Genomic DNA, 23,785 nt, shown 5'->3' with positions numbered 1-23,785 from the left:
CCATTCAGAGCAGCATAACATTGACATTATAACGTATTTTCATTCACATACAACATTATGTGTATGTACCCACTTTCAACAATCATCTTGAAGTATCGTTTTTTTTTTTGCCACATAAAAAGCACATCGTCCCGTCTGCCCATAGACAGTATACTGACAAACTCACTTCCGCGAGACACTTCAAAATAAGAGCCATTAACAACAGAGTTGAGGAAAATAAATAAATAACCTATACATTTTATTTATTTGTTTGTTTGTTTTTCCGTGTAATCGTAAACTTTTCTTAAAACGGTTATAAAACTGTTATTATTATTATTTATAGTAGTAGCAGAAGTTCACTGTTATCGTGGCTGTTTACGGAAGTGCACCGTCATCATGCGTGTTGTCAGTCAGCTGTTTATGTACGTATTGGCGCATGCATGATGTTAGTTTGTGTATGCGTTGACTTCACGAGCGGCAGCGCGCGCACTGTCTGTGAGGAGTTGCAAAACAGCCTTTAAGATGTTTTCCGAAGATGCTTGTGGAGAACTTTGCTCTATTAGCAAAGACTCACGTGTGTGAGTTGTTGGGCATCACATGCTCTTGTAGATCTATGATAAAGCACAATTTATGGAAATCTTTATTTTCTTTTTAATTCATGCATTTAAGTGTTTAATGCGGAGTGACTCTGGATCAAGGTAGCGCGCGTCTCGAACCTCAAGCCATGCGTTAACGTTTAGAAACAGGCAAGTCTTCTTTATAATTCTTTTTAAAGTTAAATAGTATATTTATAGTATACATGTATATGTATGTATATATATATAAGCTCTCTCTCTCTCTCTCTCTCTATATATATATATTAATACCTATATATACATATTTATATATTTATATATAAAACAGCAATTTGTACAATTTATTTGGATTATATATTTTTATTATTCATATAACTATGTTTGCATATTTTATTTCTGACTTCAGCTCATGACCTCATCTCCTAATTAAGTGATAAACACACATCCTGATGAAGGTCTCCAATATTCACATCATGTAAATAAACTAAAAGACTCAGAGTATAGAAACTATCTTCGATACCTTTCAGACTGGTTAGCTAGTTTTATCTTTTTAAGTGTCAGTTCCCATAAAGTTCCTCCAACAGAAATGATATGAAGACAGGTTGATCGAGTTGAACAGTCCCGGTGATGAGTTGCTCAGACACGTGTGTATCCAGTCTTAAGACGTCCAGAAAGTCACGTGACAGTAACTTACACGGTCGACTTCACTGATACACGCTGCTCTTCCTTGAGCCTTCATACATTTTTGGTGTAACTAACGTTAGTTAGTCAGCTTTTGGAAACAAATGAATGTGCTTGATTTTTTTACATTTTTTATTCAGAACAGTTCTGGTTTAAGCCTAGTTTGACTCTTGAAATTTTTTTTTTTGTGTGTGTGTGTGTGTATTGACCTAAATTCAACACAAAGAAAGCTTTGTGGTTTACCAGACGGTTATTGCGTTAAAAGTGAGGTTGTTAATCTGCATACCAAGACCTGCTCTGTAGCTTCAGAGGCCCACATATTAACCCTGTAATGCCTGACATTTGAAAAAATAGTCAATGTTTGAGTTTTTTGGAAGTGTGGAGGAGTTTATTGACCCTTTAGACGAAATCTAAAAAGAAATAGTAATGTGTTTTCGTTGAGTAGCTATCATTCATAGTCTCTTATGGCTCATATCTATGAGCATGTGAAGCTCATATTTGAGCAAGGGAAAAAAACATCTAAACTCAGAGGAAAGATATTACATTTGTTTACATAATACATGTATGTGTGTACTGTGTATAATATTATGTATATATAAATACACACACATGCAGTATATATTTAGAAAATTTTAACATGAATAATTTATATTATATATATAAATACATTTAATATACAAATATAACATTTTCCTTTAATATATATACGTATGTGTGTGTACAGATATATTCATAATAAATATGCACAGTATACACACATTTATTATGTAAACAAAATCTTTTATTTTGGATGCAATTAATCGTTTGCCAGCACTAAAACATAAATATACATTTGCTTGTGAAAGTAAGGTATAATTACTCCATACACCATAATAACAAAGCAAAAACAACTGCCACAACTTCATAAATGTATTAAAAATTAAAAACGTAAAAAAAATAAAAAATGTAAATATTCACAAAAAATACACAAAGCACAAATAAATATCAGTTGTCACTATATATATATAGCTCATGATATTGAAATGCTTAGTTTTATGACCAAAGCTCTCTCAGGTTTTATTGTTGGGGGAACAGCATAATTCAGTGCGATGCAAAGATGACTTAAAGATGAAATCTTTCTCAAAAACATAACGCATCATATTCGATACTCACATTTTAACACGTTTTTCCTGAAAAATTGATGTATGGATAATCAGGTAAACCTAAGTTGATTCAGTCCAGCGAGTATCCAACTTGAACTATTGTTGAAAATAGTTCTTTAGTTGAAAAAAGGTATTTTATTTGCTGAAAAAGTATCAACGATTAGTCACATGACAGAAGGCATGCACTTCTGATCAAGCTGATAACTTATCAGACACCATGCACTAGGCTATATAGGGTTAACCTGTAAAGGATTTCTTAAATTGTCAGGTTTTCCTTGGTGCATTTTCACAAGATCTTTATGATAAGGTTATTTCTGACGAGGACACTAATCGGTTCTGCCTTGTTTTTAATGAAAACGAATGCTTACCCGAGCAGAGAGTCATGTGACGCTCATAGTTTTCCTCGGGTCTAAACAAGGAAATCACAAGGCAGAAGTTTCAAAGAATTCGCCTTCATATGTTTCCTGCTAGACTTGATGCCTTTTCGAAACACTGTCACTCAAGTCTCTGGTTTTAGGTTTGTAACGCTCTCTTTGTGTTGCTGGTGAAGTCATGGAGGAGCTGGAGCTGGATCCGGAGGAGCACTTCCTCCGGGACGCCAGGAACGGGAACCTAGAAGGGATACAGAAGCTGTTGATGTCCAAGATAAAGGACGAGGCCAAAATCGACATCAACTGCAAGGGTAGAACACGTCATTAGGTTTCTGTTGACCGTTGGTGTGTTTCTAGACATTGTGGAGTACTTCTAACAGCATTATGTTGTGGCAGGCAAGAGCAAATCTAATCATGGCTGGACTCCCCTTCATCTGGCCTGCTATTTTGGACACAGGGATGTTGTTGAGGCCTTATTGAAGGTATCGATCATCTCTGCTTTCTGTATTCTGGTATACAGTATGTGTACATGGGTATGTTTATGAGTAGAAATTGTGCTCCGTGTATTAGTGTTTGAGCTCTTCTGTGCTTCTTACAGGCAGGAGCAGATGCCAATTTGCCAAATAATGTCGGAGATACGCCTCTCCATAAAGCAGCATTCACTGGGAGAAAGGTATGTATCGTGTATGTTCGTGCACTGAGACTGAGTCTCGTTTTTTAATATTAGATTTACAGATAAAAAAATAAAAAATAAAGTTTAAATGTTTTTAAACTGTGTGGCAGTCCTTATGGATAGCCCTAAAATAAAGATGAAAAAATGTGTAAACTTTGAGATCACAAGACATTATGTAACTGTAATGATAATTGTTATTGACTAAATGATTTGTAGTAATTATAAATGGTGTATTTTACTGTTAATTTTTATAATATTAAAATATATTCAGATTTCTTATTAAATGTATAATAACATTTAATAATTAAAATTGAACTGAATACATAATACATTTAATATATTAATAAATATATGAAATGTGTATTATTTAATTCAATAATTATTTACGTTTTTATTTGAATAAATTTTTAATTACATTAATAAAGCATTTTAAATATTTTACATATAATGTTATTTAAAATTATATTTTAATAATGATAATATTTTAACAAATGTTAATTTTTTTTAAAATAAAATATATTTTAAATGTATATATAATTCATTATTCTCTCTCTCTGTGTGTATATATATATATATATATATATATATATATATATATATATATATATATATATATATATATATATATATATTATAATATTTTGACAAATGTTAAAATACATTTTGAAAATAACATTAAAATTTATTTTAAATGTATTTATATATTTCATTATTTAATATATAATTAATAATAAATAAAATTCATTGTTTATTTTATATATATATATATATATATATATATATATATATATATATATATATATATATATATATATATATATATATATATATTAGGGGTGTAACGATACGCGTATTCGTATTGAACCGTTCGGTACGAGGCTTTCGGTTCGGTACGCGGTACGCATTATGTACCGAACGGTTCGTTGGACTAATTAATTATATTTGGAAAATAAAGAAAAAATTGTGAAATATAATGATATGCGTTCAACAAGGTAGCCCAATAACCCAAACGACGTAACAGGCAACGCCCCTGACACCCCCGAACAAGAAAAAAAAAACACCAGCTTATATGTTTATGTTAGGCTACTCAGGTCAGGCGTTCGCTCACTCAGTACACGCTGAAGGCTCGTTGCAAAATGGCCAATGCGTTTAACAGACCACAAATAGAAGATCCTCCAATAACCAACAGGTCTGGTGTTTGGGTGCACTTTACCAATCGATCGGGGCATCCAAACAAGCACGGTAATCAAAATGGACTAGTACTGTACTGTGTCGGAATTTCCTGAGCAGTACGATTCAATTAACAGGCCTGCACGTTATAGAAGAACTGTTATAAATAGAACGTATGCACGGGCAGTTTTGAAAACTCCACCTACTTTGCTCTTGGCATAGTGCAGCGCAAATCGCGTTGTATCTGAAGGGCAACGCTGAGCCCAGGATCCAGCGCCGCGCGTATCGCGTCCTGTGTGAAAGACCCTTTAGTCATTTTGCAACGAGCCTTCAGCGTGTGCTGAGTGAGCGAGCGCCTATAGTGGAAAACGCATGTTTTAAGAACATTCTTAATGTAATTTAGCCCCGTTACTATATTCCTTCACGAGCCCATTTCAGCCAGACCGTAATTCCTGCTTTGTTCCAAAAAACATAAGCCCTATAGAGAACCAATTGAGTAAAAACACACTCAATATAAAGAGTTATAGAGTTCCATATGAAAAGTTACATCTTTGTATTTGTTCATAACTACTACAACAATATAACATTTTCAATTTTTTTTAATAAGGAGCTGTTTTTGTTTTATACAGTATGCTGCTAAGAAAACACCATAGAAGATGGGTAAAGAATAGATCATTGTTCAATGTAAAAAAAAACAAAAAACATACTTTGTTGCCAATTTGTTCTTTTTGCTGTATCTAAAACGTACCGAACCGAACCGTGACATCAGTGAATCGTACCGAACCGAACCGTGAATTTTGTGAACCGTTACACCCCTAATATATATATATGAAAATAAATTTAAAATAGATTTTAAATGTATATATTATATTTTATAATTATAATATTTTAACAAATGTTAAAGCAAAATGAACTGTTTTGTACAGCTAAAAATAGCTGGACGCAAATGAGACCGGAAGCTTTACCCATAGAATTTACAAATGGTGGCGCCCATTTTTATGCAGGAAAAGGGTGGATAGTGTTATCATGCTTTTATTGTGTTATGTATTTATTTAAACTGGTGTAGTCTAATGATCATTATTATTGTATTAAAAATCAGTTCTGCATATGTTCTGTCAGTTTGTTTCAGGTGATCACTGACATATCAGCCATATTACTGTTTTTCACAAACATAACTGCTCGCCTGCATGCTGAATACTAACTGAATGTTGATCTGGCTGTTCAGGAGGTTGTCATGTTGCTTCTTCAACACAACGCTTGCGCTTCTGTCATCAACGGGATGGCCCAGATACCTAAAGACATTACCCAGAGTGATGAGATTAAAAGCATGTTGGAGGGTAGGTGCATGAAATCGTACTGAATGTGACTCTGCTTATTGATTCCTAAATTATAACCATTTAACTGTGATCTTCTAGCTGCTGAGAGGACTGAAGAGAGGAAACAAGAGGAGCAGCTGCTGGAAGCGGCGCGAGAAGGAGCCATATCTACACTCACAAGACTGGTAACCTTGCTAACTATTCGGAGGAACTTTGTTGATCTGCTCTGGTTTCTAAACGACTTTTTAAAACCGTAATATCTGATCATCTGGTTCGTCATGTAGATAAACATGAAGAAACCCCCGAACATTAATTGCACGGACTTGTTGGGAAACACACCGCTGCATTGCGCTGCTTACAGAGGTCAGAAACAGTGCGCCGTCAAACTCCTGCAGCACAAGGCCAACCCCAACATCAAGAACAAAAACGGTAATGAGCTCCACCTTACTGTAACCTCGTTTTCTAAAAGCATTCAACTCTGTTGCGTTTTTCGCTGGGTCAGTATTTTCTAAATTCGCAGTAAACCTGTGTGTTGTTTTCTTTGTTTTTAAAAGGGGGTTGAAATGCTCGTTTTCACTCAATATCCTGTTAATCTTGAGTACCTATAGAGTAGTACTGCATCCTTCATAACTCCAAAAAGTCTTTAGTTTTATTATATTCATAAGAGAAAGATAGTCTGTACCGATTTTTCCCGGAAAAACACGACCGACTGGAGGCGTGGCGTGTGGGCGGAGCTAAAGAATCACATGCGCGAATAGGCTTTTGCGTTGAGAGCATGTGGACATTACCGTGAGGGAAAAACCATCATCCAAAACAAACCATGGCTAACAGTCAGATTCAGCCGTTTATTTATGATCCAGAATCAGATCCCGAGGCTGAAACTGAACGAGAGCAGCAGCAGCAACTCCTCGCTCCGAGCGGGGCTCGAACCCGGGTCTCCGGCATGGGAGGGGACGCACTAACAAGGGGGCAGAGATATTTGAAGCAGTTTTACTCACCGCCTGCGGTTCCAACACACGATCCTGACCCTTTTTCGTTGGGATTGCATCATCCTTAAGAAATAAACGATACGCAAATCCGTCGTCAAACTGGGTCTTGTTTGTAAAACAAGCATCTTCGAAATGCAGGGAACAAACACTTGCACAACTCCGTTGATGCTCTGTAAAAATAAACTCCATCCACTGGTCCCTTAATGCTGTTTTTTTTTTTTTTTGGTAATCTGTGCAGGGTTGTCTTGCCCTGACAACCAAAAACACACTCCTTTTGTGACTTTTCGCGACGCTCTTCCGGGAGAAGTGCCCTCAGGACCCATATAAGGAAATTCCGCTCCATCTAACGTCACACAGAGCCATACTCTGAAAAAACTTTCCGAAACTTGTGACAAACCGGAAGTAGTATTTTGGAAACAAAAATACTCCTTCAAATGTACAACTTAATTTTTGAAACTTTGTCCATGTTTAGCATGGGAATCCAACTCTTTAACAGTGTAAAAAACTCAGTATGCATGAAATAGCATTTCACCCCCCCTTTAAGGTTTGTTACTGTCATAGTCATATTTTAATATTTTAGTACATCTAGAAATTAACATGACACATACTTTTTTATAGAAATAAAACAAAACAACTGTGCATGATTTCGGAATTAATGAAATATTTGAACGACCTGATTTTGTTTGTGGACGCCTGAAATGTGAAAGTTTTTTGTTGACATTAATTTTTGCATTTTGTCTCTCATTTGTTTTCAGATCAGACTGTTTTTGATTTGGTTAACGATGCAGAAATGATGGAGATCATTACTGGAAATGTTATGAAAGTAGGTTCATTAATCTGGACATTTTTGATTTCGCAAATATATGTATTTCAAAAACACTTTGTCCATCACCATATCATATCACGACACTGATATATTGCTAATTTACACTTTTTTTGTGTTAATTTTGTTTTGTTTTTACAAAACTTTGATTTCCTTAGGGCATGACACGACATGTTAAAATGTTCGAGGGGCCTCTTTGGAAGGTATGTTTTATTGAAATCTATATGTTTTGAAAATAAATTATTTTTTTAATTTATTTAATTATTTTATTTTTATTGCAGAGTTCAAGGTTTTTCGGCTGGCGCTCCTACTGGGTAGTCCTTCAGGATGGAGTCTTGTCATGGTACCCTAAACAGTGAGTACATGCCTCTATTACAAAAATGTGATGCACTAATTAAAATACAAGTATGATGGAATTTCTGAAATGAGACGTTTTTAGCAAAATGTACAGACATATTTTAAAACCAATTATAATTGGAATAAATACTTAAATGAAATTAAAGTCTGAAATTAGTCTTATTTTTGATTATTTGAATAATTATATTCGATTATTTTATTGTAATGTTCCTTCCTTATATTATACCCATAACATGTAAAATAAATTATGATAGCAAAAATGCTTAAATTAAAAACTTTTTTTCTTTGAAAACTATTTTTATTGTAATATCTCATCCTTTTTAACTCAGTTTAATAATATATAATAAAATATAATTACAGTACAATTTCTGAAATTAGTTTAGTAAACTTTCGAAGAAAAAAAAGTTCATAATGTGATAAAATGTAATAAAGAATAACTAGCTAAAATAAAAGACTTAATTTCGCAAAATTTGAAAAAATAAATACCTGCAAAATGAATTTTTATTGTAGTGTTCCATCTTTATATTATCTCATCAAAGTCATATGTAATACAATGTAATAATAGCAAAATTGCTTAAATTAAAAACTTTTTTTCTTTGAAAACTATTTTTATTGTAATATCTCATCCTTTTTAACTCAGTTTAATAATATATAATAAAATATAATTACAGTAAAATTTCTGAAATTAAAGAAATATTCAGCAAGATTCAAATAAATAAATGTGTGAAAAGTGTCATTTTTATTATAAAGCTTAATCCTTTTTATAAACCATCAAAGTCATAATATGTAATAAAATTTAATGATAAACAAATTGCTAAAATTAAAGTCTTATTTTGTCTTATCTTATTTTGTTTAAAAAAAACAAAAAACAAAATCCTTATTTAAAAACTTATTTTTATTGTAGTGTAACTCATCAAGGTCATCATATATAATACTTTTTAATGGTATCAAAATTACTTATTTTGCAAAATGTGCAGAAATAAATATTTGGCAACTTTTTTTTTTTTTTTTTTAACTCATCAAGGTCAGATGCAGATTCAAACACACTCCGGCAAGGTTGCAAACCACTGACACAAGCACAGTGCATAGTAAGATCCGTCTGATGAATGAACAGAAATAAATAAGACGCTGATTCATGTTTTGTGGGATTGTTAACAGGTTTCCCCAAACTGCTTTTCTTTTTCAACTGTCAGAGTAAAGCGAAAGAAAACAGCTACTTCACGATCAAGTGCTTTGACAACAGTGTTCACCATTTCAAAGTGTCACAGAAAAACAACTCTGAAGCCACCAGAAAAGTGAGATTCCCTTCAGCTGTGTTGTGTAGTCCAGACCGGAGTGTGTTGTGTACGTTTGTGTGAATATGTGTGTGTTGTTTTTCAGAGGTGGCTGGAGGCCATAGAGGAACATTCAGCCTTCAGCACTCATTACTGCTCACAAGACCAAGACAGCGAGGAAGAAGACGACAACGTTGTGTCTGTACATGAGCTTTCTGACTCACTTCAGGTGAGAAATCAGATTTGCATCTTGGTTTCTTGAGGAAGTCGTGTCTTGACAATCACATGGCCGCCCTTTCTTCCTCATGTAGCTGTTAATCATGTGACAAAATTATATATAAGCAGAAAAAGATTGTATTATTTACACACACAAAAAAAAAAAAAATTACGAAGACGAACACAGCCAGATATAATTATTATTATTTTTTTTTTTAGTTAAAAAATATTTGGAAACATTTAATATTGTAATGTTTGGAGAAAAAAATATATGTGAGTGTGTGTGTGTGTGTATTGTAAGAATGTTTATATATATAAACTTTTAAACATATAGTGAAAACATTAAATTATGTATTAGGCTATGTAATAATACAATTAAAGTTTAAATAATTCATTTTAATACGTTGTTTGGATTATGTGACCGTTATCTGTGAGATGTAAAACGTTGTATTGTTTACGTAAGCAAAACAAAGATGATGGCTTATTTTTTTTATATTTAAGATAATTAGAAACATTTTGAAAAAATACATGCATACATAAATGTTTCTAAAACATGGATTCAAAATGCCATAAATACATATTATATGAATGAATTAATATGAATATTATTTGCCGAAAATAATGGCGCAACTTTCTACATGAAACTTTGTAAAGACAACACATAATGTATGTGTGTGTTCTGTGCATATTTATTATGTATATATAAATACCCATGCATCTATATATTTAAGCAAATACGTTATGTTTATATATTAAATATATTTTTCTATAAAATAAATTATCTGAATATAAATATGTATATGTAAATATTTTCAAAATATATACTGTATGTGTGTTTATACATGTAATAAATGAATAATTATACACAGTACACACTTTATGTAAACAGACCGTTTCATGTATATTTACATATGCATACATCTATATATTTAATTGTTTATTTTGTTAAATGACAAACATTTTTAATTCCATTAAAATAATTAATTAAACTTTTCTTGCACCATAAAAACGGACTATAAACAGACAGTGTTATGATAAGTCTCACACTCAGATATTTCTGGAGTTCAAAAGAAAATAAGTTCTTACTTCCCTTTTCACTCTAACCGCAGGGAGTGGTGAAGCTGACTGACCCTGAGCCTTTCTCACAGTCTTAGCCTTTCTCTTCCACACAGTATCCTTTTTTTTATTTCTGTGTTGTCTTGTTCCTCTTTTTTTTCTGCAGCAGGCCGAGGCGTGCCATCAGAGACTGGAGACGGAGATGTTGGCCCTCCTGTCCATGGTCAAAGAAGATGGCCAGGCCGAACGTAAGGACTTCAGTGATCCGCTGCCTCTGATCGGCCAGAACCGTATGTGCAGATCAGCTAAGCCACAGTGCATGTTTATGTTCCTGCAGGATTCCCTGCAGCCATCGTCCAGAAGCTGAAGGAGGTTTGTGAAGCCTCCAGTGAAACCTGCTCCTCACTGCGCCACAGTCTGGGGCTTTTTTCCAAACAGGAAGGAGTATGTACACATTTTACTGCACACATCCATTGCTATTAATCTACTTGAGGAGGTTATTATAGCGCCTGCTAAAATCTGAGACGTGGCACAGTAGTTAAAGGTACAATTTGTAAGATATTTGCAGTAAAATATACAAAAAACTACTAGGCTAGTTGTTATATATTTTGTCCGGCTGATTACTAACAATATCGCTAATGTTTTCAACTACTTGTAAATCAACAGTCAAACGGGGCAGTGCAGTCGCCTGTCAATGACGTTAGTTACCCTTTGTTAGCGCCTTTACTGACGTAGAAACCACATGACAACAGTGTCATGGACAGATGCGAAAGTAGCTTCGCAACAAACTTTAACTAGAAAGAGATGTCCATCTCGCTTGTGTTTTACTCGACAGGTGAGTTGTTTTGATTTGTATCTTTACAGAAAACGTATGCTATTATAACATTCAACAAGATTAGTATCATGGGGTATACACGCCAAACGCAGTGATCGCGTCTCTACTGTAGACCCACGCGAGGACGCGTCTGAACCATAGTCTGATCACATCTTTGCATTGACTTTGTGTGTAATCTACTCGCGCTAATCACTGAACTCGCGTTAAATCCATGATTTATCTTTCCGTCTGATTGATGGCCGTCAGCGGTTGGGTAGAAGACAACACATCCCATCATTCCACGCTTCTCAGCATCATCAAACCACACGAATGTTATTGTTTTGGTAGTGCGCCCTCTTGTGGAAGGTCCTACAACTTGTACCTTTAACACATTTGTAAAGTTTTTGGGGGTTTTTTTTTAGCACTTTGACTACACAGATTCGAATTTGGCTCCAACATGATCAATTTTATTTCCTATATTTGTCAAATAAAGAGGCTAAAACCCCCAAAATAACTTTTTTTTTAAATAAGAAAAGCTTGTAAAATCATAGTTAATGATTACAAAAACATGGAAAATATCTAATATGTCTCTATGTAGTGGATTTTAAAGTGTGTCTATTTTTCCAGGCGCACAGTTTGAAACTGGAACAGGAAGAGGAGAAAAATAAAATCCTGTCGGAGGCTCTGCAGACGCTGGCGACTGAACATCATGAGCTGGAGCAGTCGGTGGTCAAAGGATCGTCGCCCCGCAGCGTCTTCAGCGGAGACGAGTTCTACGACGCTCTGTCCGGTTCGTATGCTTCAAACACTTCAGCTCAAAACTTTGCTTTTTTTTAGCAAGGGTGAATCAAATCGATCAAAAGTGTCAGTTAAGACGTTTCTAATCTTACCAAGGATTTGTATTTCAAATAAATACTGTTCTTTTGAACCCTCTCTTCATCAAACAATTCTGAAAAAAATGAGGTTTTCACTAAAATGTTAAGCAGCACGACAGTTTTCTGTAGTAATAATAAGAAATGTTATCAAATCAGCATATTAAAATGATTTCTGAAGGATCATGTGACACTGAAAACTGGAGTAATGATGCTCAAAATTCTGCTTTGTTTTCTCAGAAAAAAATACATTTCAAATATATTTGGTTAGAAACCAGTTTTTTTTTTTTTGTTTTTTTTTTTAATATTTCACAACATTACTGATTTTACTGTATTTTTGACCAAATAAATGTGAGCTTGAGAGACTTCTTTTTAAAAATATTACTGACCCTAAATTTTTTAACAGTAGTGTACTCACTGTCATCTAACACTTAACTTAAAATTAATCTTTAAAAATACAAATAAATCAATAACACTGTTTTCAACATTTAATCTTTTACTAATCTTTTTTTTTTATTTATCAAAACATTTACTGTACATTACATTGTTGTGATGGCATGATGTATGTATTATTATAAACTTAAGTTAAACTTGTTTATGTTTTAAAGTGGTGTAAAGTGTACAATATTTTAATATCAGCCATAAAATTATATATAATTATTGATAATTACCCCAGAACACTTTGAATAATTACACAGAAAATTTTGACCAAGTATCTTATATTTTACTTAACTTTATTTCTTATTAATGGATTTTTTTTCGTGCAGATATACAGCAGTAGAAAGATAAAGGATATAATTTAAACATTAAATACAAGTTAAAATAAATAAATTTACTTGTAGCATTTTTATTATAAAACATACAAATCTCTGTAACGTTTTCAGATCTACATTTTCCCCATTTTTATCTAATTAAATAGTAGAGTGACTATAAAAATTATTAAGAGGAGATGATGTGATGTGATCAGAAAACCACATACTGTAGATCGAATTCAAACCTGCATTTCCCACGTGAGCACCAAGGCTCAACAATGTCACCTTTTAAGTTTTATGAGTTTTTAGTTATTAAAGTACATCAGTTTAAGATTATCACGTCCTGATTGTCATGTGTACAGTATGATTATGGACAGAAAGCCCATGTAAAACTCCTGCACTGTAATTGCTGTTACAGTAACAAGTGCATCTTCAAAATGAGCTTCTTAAGTATGAGGCACCTTTCTTTGGGACGTGTCCAGTCACTTCCGACTGTGCGGTTCCTTAAATGACACCTGATCCCCTGCTCATGTTTCCAGCGAGAGCCTGTTGTCGTCGGCCGCTCATTGTCCCTCTAAGCCATGTCTGTTTGCGCTCTGTTGCCACAGATTCGGACTCTGAGCCCTCGCTGAGCGGTTGTGAAACAGCCGGCCATTTGTACGAAGACGAAGAGGACTTCAGATCCGAACTCTACTGCAGCATCTCGAGTAATCTCAGCGGCAGGATGTCCCAGGATGACCGTCGTGCAGAGGAAGAGGACGATGATGAGGTGGACGGAGGGAGGAAGCACAGGTGAGAATACCTCAAACACAAACTAATTTGTGCAAGATATTTCTTGCGTAACAACATTAGTTACAGTAAATATGTTTTTTGAAAGTTAAAAGTAGCTAGAAACTCCCAATGCTTTTTAAATAAAAACAAACTTCTACAAATAAACATGCGTGTGTAAAAATAAATGATGGTTCAGACGTAACATTCGCTCTGTTTGTTTTTCAGTGTCACCTTGTTGTTATTTGTCTCTGTGTTTTGTTTTGGTTTGTAGCTTGTGGTAAATAATTTAGCGAGCCGTGGCCAGAAGAGACGCTCATAATGAAACAGTAAAATATTGATGAAGTTTCCGAGTTTAACGCCGTAATTTGAACTTTGAAGGCTCGGGATGTTGATGGACGGCCCGTTGACGAATACTTGACCGACTTTGCGGCCGAATACAGAGAGTTATTTTTATTTACTGGATAACTCTATTTTATGATATTGTATTTAGAGAATGTAAAAGTTGATGTTCATATTATAAATGTTTTTTTTAAATGTAATAAAACATATTTTGGTGTAAATGTTCATAATCAGATTACAGTTACTTCATGGATTACAAGATTACAAAATATGTCCACAATGACAGTAAATTATTCATAATTTATCGATTCTCCCTATTTTTTCTGCTGTGATGCAGGGATTCACAAACCTTATGTTAGTCAAACCCCTAAATTAACACCTAAATTATTTAATTAAAGTCATCCTGAGATTTGAAGTAAAAATCTTTATTTTTTATTTTTATAACAGTTATCCCAATCAAATCTACAAAGTTATGTCAAAAACAAGCTAAAAGTAATCTCTGTGTGTTTGAATGCACATGTAAATATATATATGTACAGGTGTCCCATAGCAGTATACACAGTCATCCATCATATAGTCCTTTTTTTTTTTTTTAAAAGAAATAATAATTGTGTATATATACTTGTACTTTATGTATATTAATACTATGTAAAATTTAAGAAATGCAACAAGTAACCACATCTCTTTAATGTTATGTTTACATTCAGCAGGTACTGTATAAAAAGAGCAGCTTTCTGTGTATCTTGAGCACTTTGAAACTGATCGGGACACTGGCTTAGCTTTGTTGAATAAGATATAAAGTTTCTGTTTCCTGACTGATAACGCAAGTCTAGACGTGTTCCGTCGGCATGACAACAGCAGAAACGGTTTCAATGGAAACAACTAACTAGTACTTTTTAGAAGTGGTTTCTTTATGTAAACAGACATCTTTCAGAAGATGACAAGACACAGCTCAGTCTCCTTTAATTACTCCACAGGGCAAGTTTACCAGCACCCATGCTCTCCAGAAATGACTTCAGCATCTGGAGCATACTGAGGAAGTGCATTGGGATGGTGGGTTTTTTTCCGTTTTCTTTTTTTTTTTTTCAGTCAAAACGTTTTAATTAAGCAGCATATTTTGACTGATTCCATCTCTCTTTCAGGATCTGTCTAAGATCACCATGCCTGTTATTTTTAATGAGCCGCTGAGCTTTCTACAAAGGCTAGCAGAATATATGGAGCACACATACCTCATCCATCAGGCCAATGCTTCAGACGACTCTATTGAGAGAATGAAGGTAAAACAATAAAAAATATGTGCATGACCCCGAAGTATCTGAACATCAGCAAAGCCGTTACAGGCCTAGCATGATAAATAACTAAATAACTAAGAAATGTGGCCAAATAATCACCCAACTTGAAATATCAGTTGAATTATTATTATTTTTTTATATATATTTTTTTTAAATAAATAACCTTCAGTAATAAATGTATTATAAATTTGCCCATTTCTTTTTCATTCATATACTATCATTAATTACTTTATAACTAGTGCTGTCAAACGATTAATCGTGATTAATCATCCAAAATAAAGGTTTACATTTGTTTACATAATATATGTGTGTGTAATGTATATATATGTATAAATACACACACATGCATGTATATATTTAAGAAAAATGTTTATATATTAGATATATTTATATATCATATAAATTTAAATGAATATAAATGTAAATATTTTTATTGAACATACTGTATGTAATACAGTAAATATACAGAGTACATTCACTGTAAACAAAAACTTTTATTTTGGATGCAATTAACCATTTGATAACATTTGTACCATACTTTATACTGGCGATCACATACATTGTAATGCCAAATGTTTCCATGAACTTTTCATTAGGCTGTTTAGTGCATTTTTAAACTGATATTTCATAGATTTTAAAGTCCTGTCAAATCTCTTCTAATAGCTGCCGGGATGAAAAACTGTCTAACCTGTTGATTTCTAATATCTATTTCCAAAGTAAACAAATGCATGTGTTTTCTGTCCAGAGTGTGGCCGCCTTTGCTGTATCAGCCGTGGCGTCCCAGTGGGAAAGGACGGGTAAACCCTTCAACCCCCTGCTAGGAGAAACGTACGAGTTAGTCAGGTAAAGAGAGATTCCAACCCTAATTGAATGTTAATATTTTAGCTTTGACATTAGCATGAATTAGCATGATTTTTTGGTAATGTTTGTGGGCTAAATGTAGTTATTTCATTAGTAATTCAGCCGATTCTGATTTTCATGTGAGGGACGAAAGATTTCCCCATGCAAATATCGCGATGGATTCTAGTCAGCCATGTGAATTACACGTTGACGAACAAATGTTTGATTTGAAAATGACTCCTGTGTGAGCTGTGCTTCATTCAGCGCTACACTATTGACAATGCCTCAGAATTTCTCTAATGTAACTGCATCTTTAACCATCTTGTACTGCTCTCATGGCAGACAAAAAATATGTTTTGTTTTCAATTTTTTTTTCCAATGAAATGCATGTACTATATTTTAGTTCAACAGTGTTTTTATTTCATATTTTAAGTATTTGCAGGTGATTTTATGGTACAAAATTGTATTTATGGATTAGTTATAATCTATTTATTACCTGTTGCCACTTTTTGATCATATACCTGAAAATGAAATTTCCAACTTAAACTGTCTTAAATCTTGAATGCTTTGGAGCACAGACTTAGTTTTGGTTCTAAAAATAAAAATGTTTACGTGAAACTTAAAAAAGTATGTTTTAGCTAAAAAAAAAAAAAAAGTTGTGTTTCAAAAAGTGGATATTGATTCAGGATATTGTTTGGGCGCAGTACCAAATGTTTCCAATAGCTGACATTCACTACCCATTCATTTCTAATGCGGACATTTTTTGACCATGAAGACTACAAGTGTCTATGATTTTTTTAGTACGTTCACATAGCAAATGCTAAAACCTTCACCAAGTTTCATACCATTCAGTTAATAATGTACAATTTTTCAAACAGCACCAGAGGAGGGTTAATATTAGCAACTCAAATGTGAATTCTTTTGTTAGCATCATTGTTAGCAAGTATCACTTTTTTTTTAACCTTTTTAATGTTAATTTGTTAGCATTTAGTATTACAAATGTGATTTTTCAATCAATACATCAATGTGTTGTGCTCTTGGGGATATTTACCATGTTTTTTCCTCAACGTTCAGGGATGATCTCGGTTTCCGGCTGATTTCGGAACAAGTGAGCCATCATCCTCCCGTCAGCGCCTTTCACGCAGAGGGTCTGCAGAAGGACTTTGTGTTTCATGGCTCAATCTACCCCAAACTGAAGTTCTGGGGCAAAAGTGTGGAGGCCGAACCTAAAGGCATCATCACTCTAGAACTTCCCAAGTAAGCGTTTTTTACTCCTGTTTCACACATACTCCGTCTGCGGTGCGTATGCGTTGCGTATTTTTTTACGCACCCATGTTAACGGATTCCAGCGTTCACACTGCACGGGTTGAGGTCTGTCAATGCGGTTCCAGGAGCAGTGCGTCTGCAGCAGTGCAGCGATCGTTTACGTACCGAGTCTATTTTTGCTGTGCTCCATGCGCTGAATTAAAGTGACAGCGCATTGTTCGCGGTAAAAATGAACAGGGATTGACACGGAAATGCAGTCATTTCACTATAAATGTATTTTTATTAAAGCCTACTGTGTTTCACACGCAACACATGGGTTTTTGGCTAGATTTAAAACAAGAAAAATATCAACTTTAGAGAAACAAGGCAACATTGCATATGCACTTTTATAGAGGCAGAAAAACAAAGTTATTTAAGACCCGTTGGATTGCGTGTAATAAAGATTTAAATGCAAAAGGCACGAGAGTCGACTGTTTCTGTCAGTGGTGAGTTTTAATTTTAAATGTTTGTGATATCCTAACAAGAAAAGTAGGCTAATGTTGTGTTTAAATGTGTTGCAGCTTGTTTCAGCAACTTATTATAAAAACCTAGCAGTCAAATGCATGAGTAATACGTTGTTTATATTTGAATTTAAATATGTCTATTAAAGATTGTTACTGTACTGTAATGAAAGAGTATCACAATGCTGAAAAACTTTTTTGATTAGTTTTATTTATTTTTTACATGCTTTGATATCAAAATAATGGATAAATGTTGTTTTTTGTGGTTTAAACCGACGCGGATCAGTGGCGGACTGCAAACGGGTCCTGTTTGAAAGCACAGTGAGTCCGTGCTGCTTCAGCACCACATACGTAACGCACACGGACTGCAGACGGATTATATGTGAAACAGGCATTACTCTGGGTGTGAAGACGCTTTATTAATATCCACACATTGTTTTGTGGTTTCAGCTGTCCGTGTCAATTAAAATACATTTTAGTATGAAAGTCATTGGTGAATCATGATTCATGATCCATTTAGTTTATTCCCATTGTCGAATAATAACCTCATTGCAGGCATAATGAGGCATACACATGGATGAACCCCACGTGTTGTGTTCACAACATCATTGTGGGACAGCTGTGGATCGAACAGTACGGCAACATGGAGATTATCAACCACAGGTATCAACGAGACTCGGAAATATACTATTTCTGGTTTTACTTCACTCGCTTTACTAATGCAGCCCTTTTGACTACTAATTCCCAACAGAACTGGTGAAAAATGCTGTCTGAGTTTCAAACCGTGTGGCCTTTTTGGCAAAGAACTACATAAGGTTGAAGGCTACATCCTGGACAAGAGGTCAGTTGTTTGAGTTTTATTTCCATGATAAATGTTCACTCTGTCACTACATTTCTATTTGACATTGATTACTTGTGTATTCCATGAAGCAAAAAGAAAGTGTTCAACCTTTATGGGAAATGGACGGAGTGCATGTACATAGTCGACACAGCTACTTTTGAAACTCACAAGAAGAACGATAAGAAAGCATCAGAAGACAAGAAGAGCAGTAAACAGGTGTTTCTGAATGTATTTTACAACTTTATTCCCCATATAGTGATTCCAATCTGATAAGGCTAAATGTGAGCGATACACTGTATGGTTTCTAACTCTTTGCTTGGTGTTTTCTCAGTCATCAGACTCAGAAGAAACACCTCAGCCAGGAGGAGATTCACTGGAGGTGATCCCAGGAAGTCAGTTGCTCTGGAGAATAGCACCTAGACCAGTCAACTCTGCCCAGGTCTGTTCCAGAATATGAGCTCTGGGAAACCTTTTTACTGCGTTTTCTTGTTTTTTAACAACAAGACGTGAACAATATGAGCTTTTACATGATTTTAAACTAATTGATGTTTTTGTGTATAGTTCTATCCAATTTTACAGCTTTTGTCATAAAACTGTAAACCCTGAAATGACTGTAATATATGTACAGCTCAAAAATATATAAGTTTTAACAGAAGGTGGGAAAAAAAAAATCACAATTTCTATAGTATAGCCACAACATGTGAGCAGTATGTGTTCACAGCTTTTCTGTGAAATTGTCTTTAAATTGACAACGTTAAAGCCTTAAAATGACAGATTTATAGCTCAAATAATGTAGAAGACAATTTTAATGCAATATGTGACCCTGGAAAACAAAAGCAATCTTAAGTGTCCGTTTTTAAAAATTGAGATGTATATATCATCTGAAAGCTGAATAAATAAGCTTTATATTGATGTATGGTTTATTATGATCGGACGATATTTGGCCGAGATAAAACTATTTCAAAATCTGGAATCTGACGGTGCAAAGAAAAACACCTGTGAAATTGTCCAAATGAAGTTCTTAGCAATGCATATTACTAATAAAAAATTAATTTTTGATATATTTATGGTAAGAAATGTATTAAATATCTTCATGGAACATGATCTTTACTTACTATCCTAATGATTTTTGGCATAAAAGAAAAATCGCTAATTTTGACCCATACAATGGTTTTTTTTTTTTTTACGAAAACGAGCGACGAGTGGAAATTATTTTTGTAGTAATCAAAATATGCCACAGATGCTTGATTTGACTATGTTTTGAAATCTGAATTTATAAATTTTTTTGGTTTTATTTGCATATAAAAAGATGTACAGCTTCACTACATTCGCAATGCAGCTCAATGAGCTGGACAAAGAGATTGAAACGGTCATCCCAAAAACGGACAGCAGACTGAGGCCAGACATACGAGCCATGGAGAACGGAGACATTGGTTTGTGTTTCCATGCACCGCTTTGTGCCATTGCTGATGATGTATCAAAGTCATACTTTATATTCTTAGAGCGTATCACAAATGATTTACATTTAAATATTCGGAGGTTGAATAATTTCCTCTCTGAACATCTTAGACCTGGCCAGTGAGGAGAAGAAGAGATTGGAGGAGAAACAGAGGGCGGCACGTAAGAACCGCTCCAAGTCGGATGATGAGTGGAAGACGAGGTGCAGAAATATTTCATATTTTCACATTTCGCTGTTTGCTTATTCAAAAAGCTCCTACAGTTATTGTTAACACTCAAAATTCATAAGTTAATATGGGATCTTCTTCAAACAGTACTCTTTTTTTTTTTTATGAACATGTTGGAAAATACATGTAGAAATAACTGTAGTATATACTTTTTTGTGATATTAGGGTTTGGTTGTGACTAACTGCATAACAAATTCTGTTGTGTTTACAAAATTTGGTCATTTTATTTATTTAACTCATTGATGTCTAACAGCACTCTTAGTTCTGGTTCAGTGGGCACTGTCCTTTGCATTTAACCTTATTTACCCCTTTATTTCTTCTGGCATTATCATCTGTCCTGTGACTTTGCTGCGGTGAGCAGAAACGTTGCCGCTGGCCCCAGGTTTGACACTTGCTTTGTTGCTCTGTCTTTTGTATTCAACTCTTTCAGTAGTTTATTTGCCTTTAGCGACTGGGATCTATCCACAGTCTGTATTTTAGCACAAGACGGTTGTTTGTGGTAGAATAACTTGTGTGACAGTAGTCACATACATAGTGAAAGTATTACACCAAATTTATACATATAGTATGTTATATCTACAGTCTTTTTATCATATGCAAATGGCACTTCTTGCTAATGGAATGAGTTGTTTTTTATGTCAGTGTATTTTAAATGTGGAATTAGACGATGTAAACTGAGCTCTCTGGCCTTCTAGTGCGAGAACAGGGTGAAACTGTTCACCTGGTTTAAGTGTTACAGCCAAGTGCTCCACCGAATCTATTTAGCAAAGAATAAGACGTTTATAATGGGGGTCAATTAAACATTTTTTTAACTTATGTTCAACTGACCCCAAGCAACTCGATTTGACAAAACTTAAACAAAAATGTTTTATGCGGAACTGAACCTTTTTTGTTGTCTGAAACAGGTGGTTTCATCAAGGTCCAAATCCACACAATGGTTCTCAGGACTGGCTGTTCTCCAATGACTACTGGGACCGTGATTATTCTCAAGTACCGGACATCTACTGACCTACAGGAACCTTACATCAATAAAGTGTATAGTCAAGACTAGAAGTAACGTAACTATAAAACTATGCACCCTGGGTTGGTTGATCAGGTGAACATTGTAAATATCATAAATAATATTCTGTTTAAAAAAATAACTTTATTTTAAATTCACTGATCTGAATTAAGTTTTACACTGTTTCATATTTACATGCATATGCAACAATCAAGGGTACTTAAGATTGTGATATATCATGAAGATGATAATCACATGTAGGGCTTGATATAGTAATATCAGTGTACTGTATATCAATTTATTGCAATCCTAGTTATTTGAATTTTTTTTATTTTTTAAGATTTTGTTAACGATGGGATATTTTGGGTGCCCCTCAAGGCTCAAGTCTACGTCCGTTTTGTTTTCTGTTCATTGGCTTAAAAATGAACTTGGCATTTCTTAAATTGGTACAATCCCACTGTGTTGAGTGTGGAATGTGGTACAAAACAACTGTTTGTGAAATTGACTGTTACACATTTGGAATCTAACTTTTTAAAGTTCAGATTCTCCACATACAATGCAGTATTAGGACAATGTGTCTTTTTCTGCTGCTCTTTCTGTTGTGTTATTGTTTTTGTCTTTTTTAGAGAGATACCTCTGTGGTGTCACTAATATATTGATTAATGTTTTTTGTTATATTATAATATAACAATCTTATGTTAATTATGTATTTATCATGAGTCAGTTATTTGTCTAATTTTTTAATTTTAAAGTATAAATCTGGTCAGCAACATGAAGCTGTACTGATCAGTCTACTTTTAACTCCATATCGATTTATTTTGTGTTACATGTTTTTGTGTGTATATTTTGTAGATTTATCCAACATAAATGCCTACAAATAATTAGCAGAATAATTCTGTGCATAGAAGGCATTAAAGATTATATTTAGATTACATCTAAAAAAAAAACTAGAGGTGCATGAACATGTTATGTTATATGAAAAACAAGAAAAAACACTTTGTTTTTAGTCTTGTTTTTATTTATTTATACTTATATAAATGTGACCGTAAACTGTGTAAGATGCCCTCATTTATGGCTATAAATTTGAGTGTTTCAGGACTTTTTCCTTCACCAATTTTCCCAAACAGGGAAGGTTCTAGTCTGAATTTATACAGATTGTTGTGCGCATGCACAAATTAGTTACCGCAGCACGACAAAAACAAGACGTAAGTAAAACAGGCATAATGAAAACATGATTGTCATATAATTAAAAGTTTGTCCTTATATATATATATATAAAGGTTTTAGATATGAATGTAAATCCCCTTTACCTAATGAGTCATTCACACACTGAACATGCAATAAAGTGCCACTTCGTTGTTAGCAAGCGATAGATATTTGAAAGTTTTGTTTCCTCCATTGGACTCGAGGTAAATATCCACTTCATCCAGCACCTTTTTTTTTAATCCATTTTTTGATATTCGTCCTAAAGAATCAAATATTTTGCTAACCCGTTGGACCATTATTAGATCAAATGTGTGATTTATTCACAAATCTGGCATTGCAAAAATCTGAGAGAAAACACGCAATAACTTGACTGATGAGTAAATGATTCTCAACTCGATATATGGTAATCTTAGTTCATTTAAATTTAAGGATTTATCAGGGTATTAGCAATAATGGTTATGTTTTAGACTTGTGAATTTTTTTTTTTTTTTGATTTTGTTAACAATGGTATATTTTGGGTGTCCCCCAAGGCTCAAGTCTGAGTTCGTTTTGTTTTCTGTTCATTGGCTTAAAAATTAACATTTCTTAAGTTGGAACATTCCCACCATATTCAAAATATGCTGCAAAAAAAACAACAACACCACATTCTCACCTATCCACCTTGTTAAATTTGTTTATAGGGACAAATTCTGACAGTTTCTTTTTACTTTTTACTAAAAAAATCAAACTTACCATCTGAGTTCTGCAAACCATCATAATTCGGTAAACACTGAACTCACGTACAAAGTTTAATGGCAAGTTTCGGTATTTTATTATTGAAATTTCCTAATTCTGTTGTCTTCACAAGGTATAAATACCCTGAACATCCAATATTGACACGTTTCACAGTGAAGACATGTTTTTTTTTAGCCTCTGGAGTTACTGACAGAGAGACCAGAGGGAATCATGTACAGTAGCAAATTAACGTTACAGCTATGAGCCGAGA

General features: G+C 34.0%; 1 protein-coding gene across 3 annotated transcripts; it reads left to right on the top strand.

The window, feature by feature from the left end:
* The first annotated feature begins 388 nt into the window (after positions 1 to 388).
* Positions 389 to 22,649, top strand: LOC113040123 (oxysterol-binding protein-related protein 1-like). 3 transcript variants are annotated; one of them, XM_026198392.1, is made up of 29 exons: positions 389 to 725; positions 2,928 to 3,059; positions 3,145 to 3,230; positions 3,347 to 3,421; positions 5,817 to 5,928; positions 6,007 to 6,092; positions 6,192 to 6,336; positions 7,652 to 7,719; positions 7,878 to 7,922; positions 8,001 to 8,074; positions 9,101 to 9,164; positions 9,270 to 9,371; positions 9,457 to 9,579; positions 10,789 to 10,870; positions 10,960 to 11,066; positions 12,064 to 12,226; positions 13,669 to 13,852; positions 15,148 to 15,223; positions 15,313 to 15,447; positions 16,208 to 16,305; positions 17,377 to 17,559; positions 18,624 to 18,731; positions 18,820 to 18,909; positions 18,999 to 19,125; positions 19,241 to 19,348; positions 20,219 to 20,342; positions 20,479 to 20,569; positions 20,956 to 20,976; positions 21,500 to 22,649. In XM_026198392.1, exons 2-29 carry the CDS (start codon positions 2,930 to 2,932, stop codon positions 21,600 to 21,602), a joined length of 2,910 nt encoding a protein of 969 aa, XP_026054177.1. In that variant the 5' UTR covers positions 389 to 725; positions 2,928 to 2,929; the 3' UTR covers positions 21,603 to 22,649. The 3 variants fall into 3 exon arrangements, with proteins under 3 accessions (XP_026054177.1, XP_026054178.1, XP_026054179.1); XM_026198393.1 differs by having other exon boundaries at positions 2,895 to 3,059; XM_026198394.1 differs by lacking the exon at positions 20,956 to 20,976.
* The last annotated feature ends 1,136 nt before the right edge of the window (positions 22,650 to 23,785 follow it).

Source organism: Carassius auratus, chromosome 22 (genome assembly GCF_003368295.1).
Source record: "Carassius auratus strain Wakin chromosome 22, ASM336829v1, whole genome shotgun sequence".
In the NCBI taxonomy this organism is placed as follows: domain Eukaryota; kingdom Metazoa; phylum Chordata; class Actinopteri; order Cypriniformes; family Cyprinidae; genus Carassius; species Carassius auratus.
The sequence above is the reverse complement of the archived record's forward strand: the minus strand, read 5'-3'. Positions and strand labels throughout refer to the sequence as shown.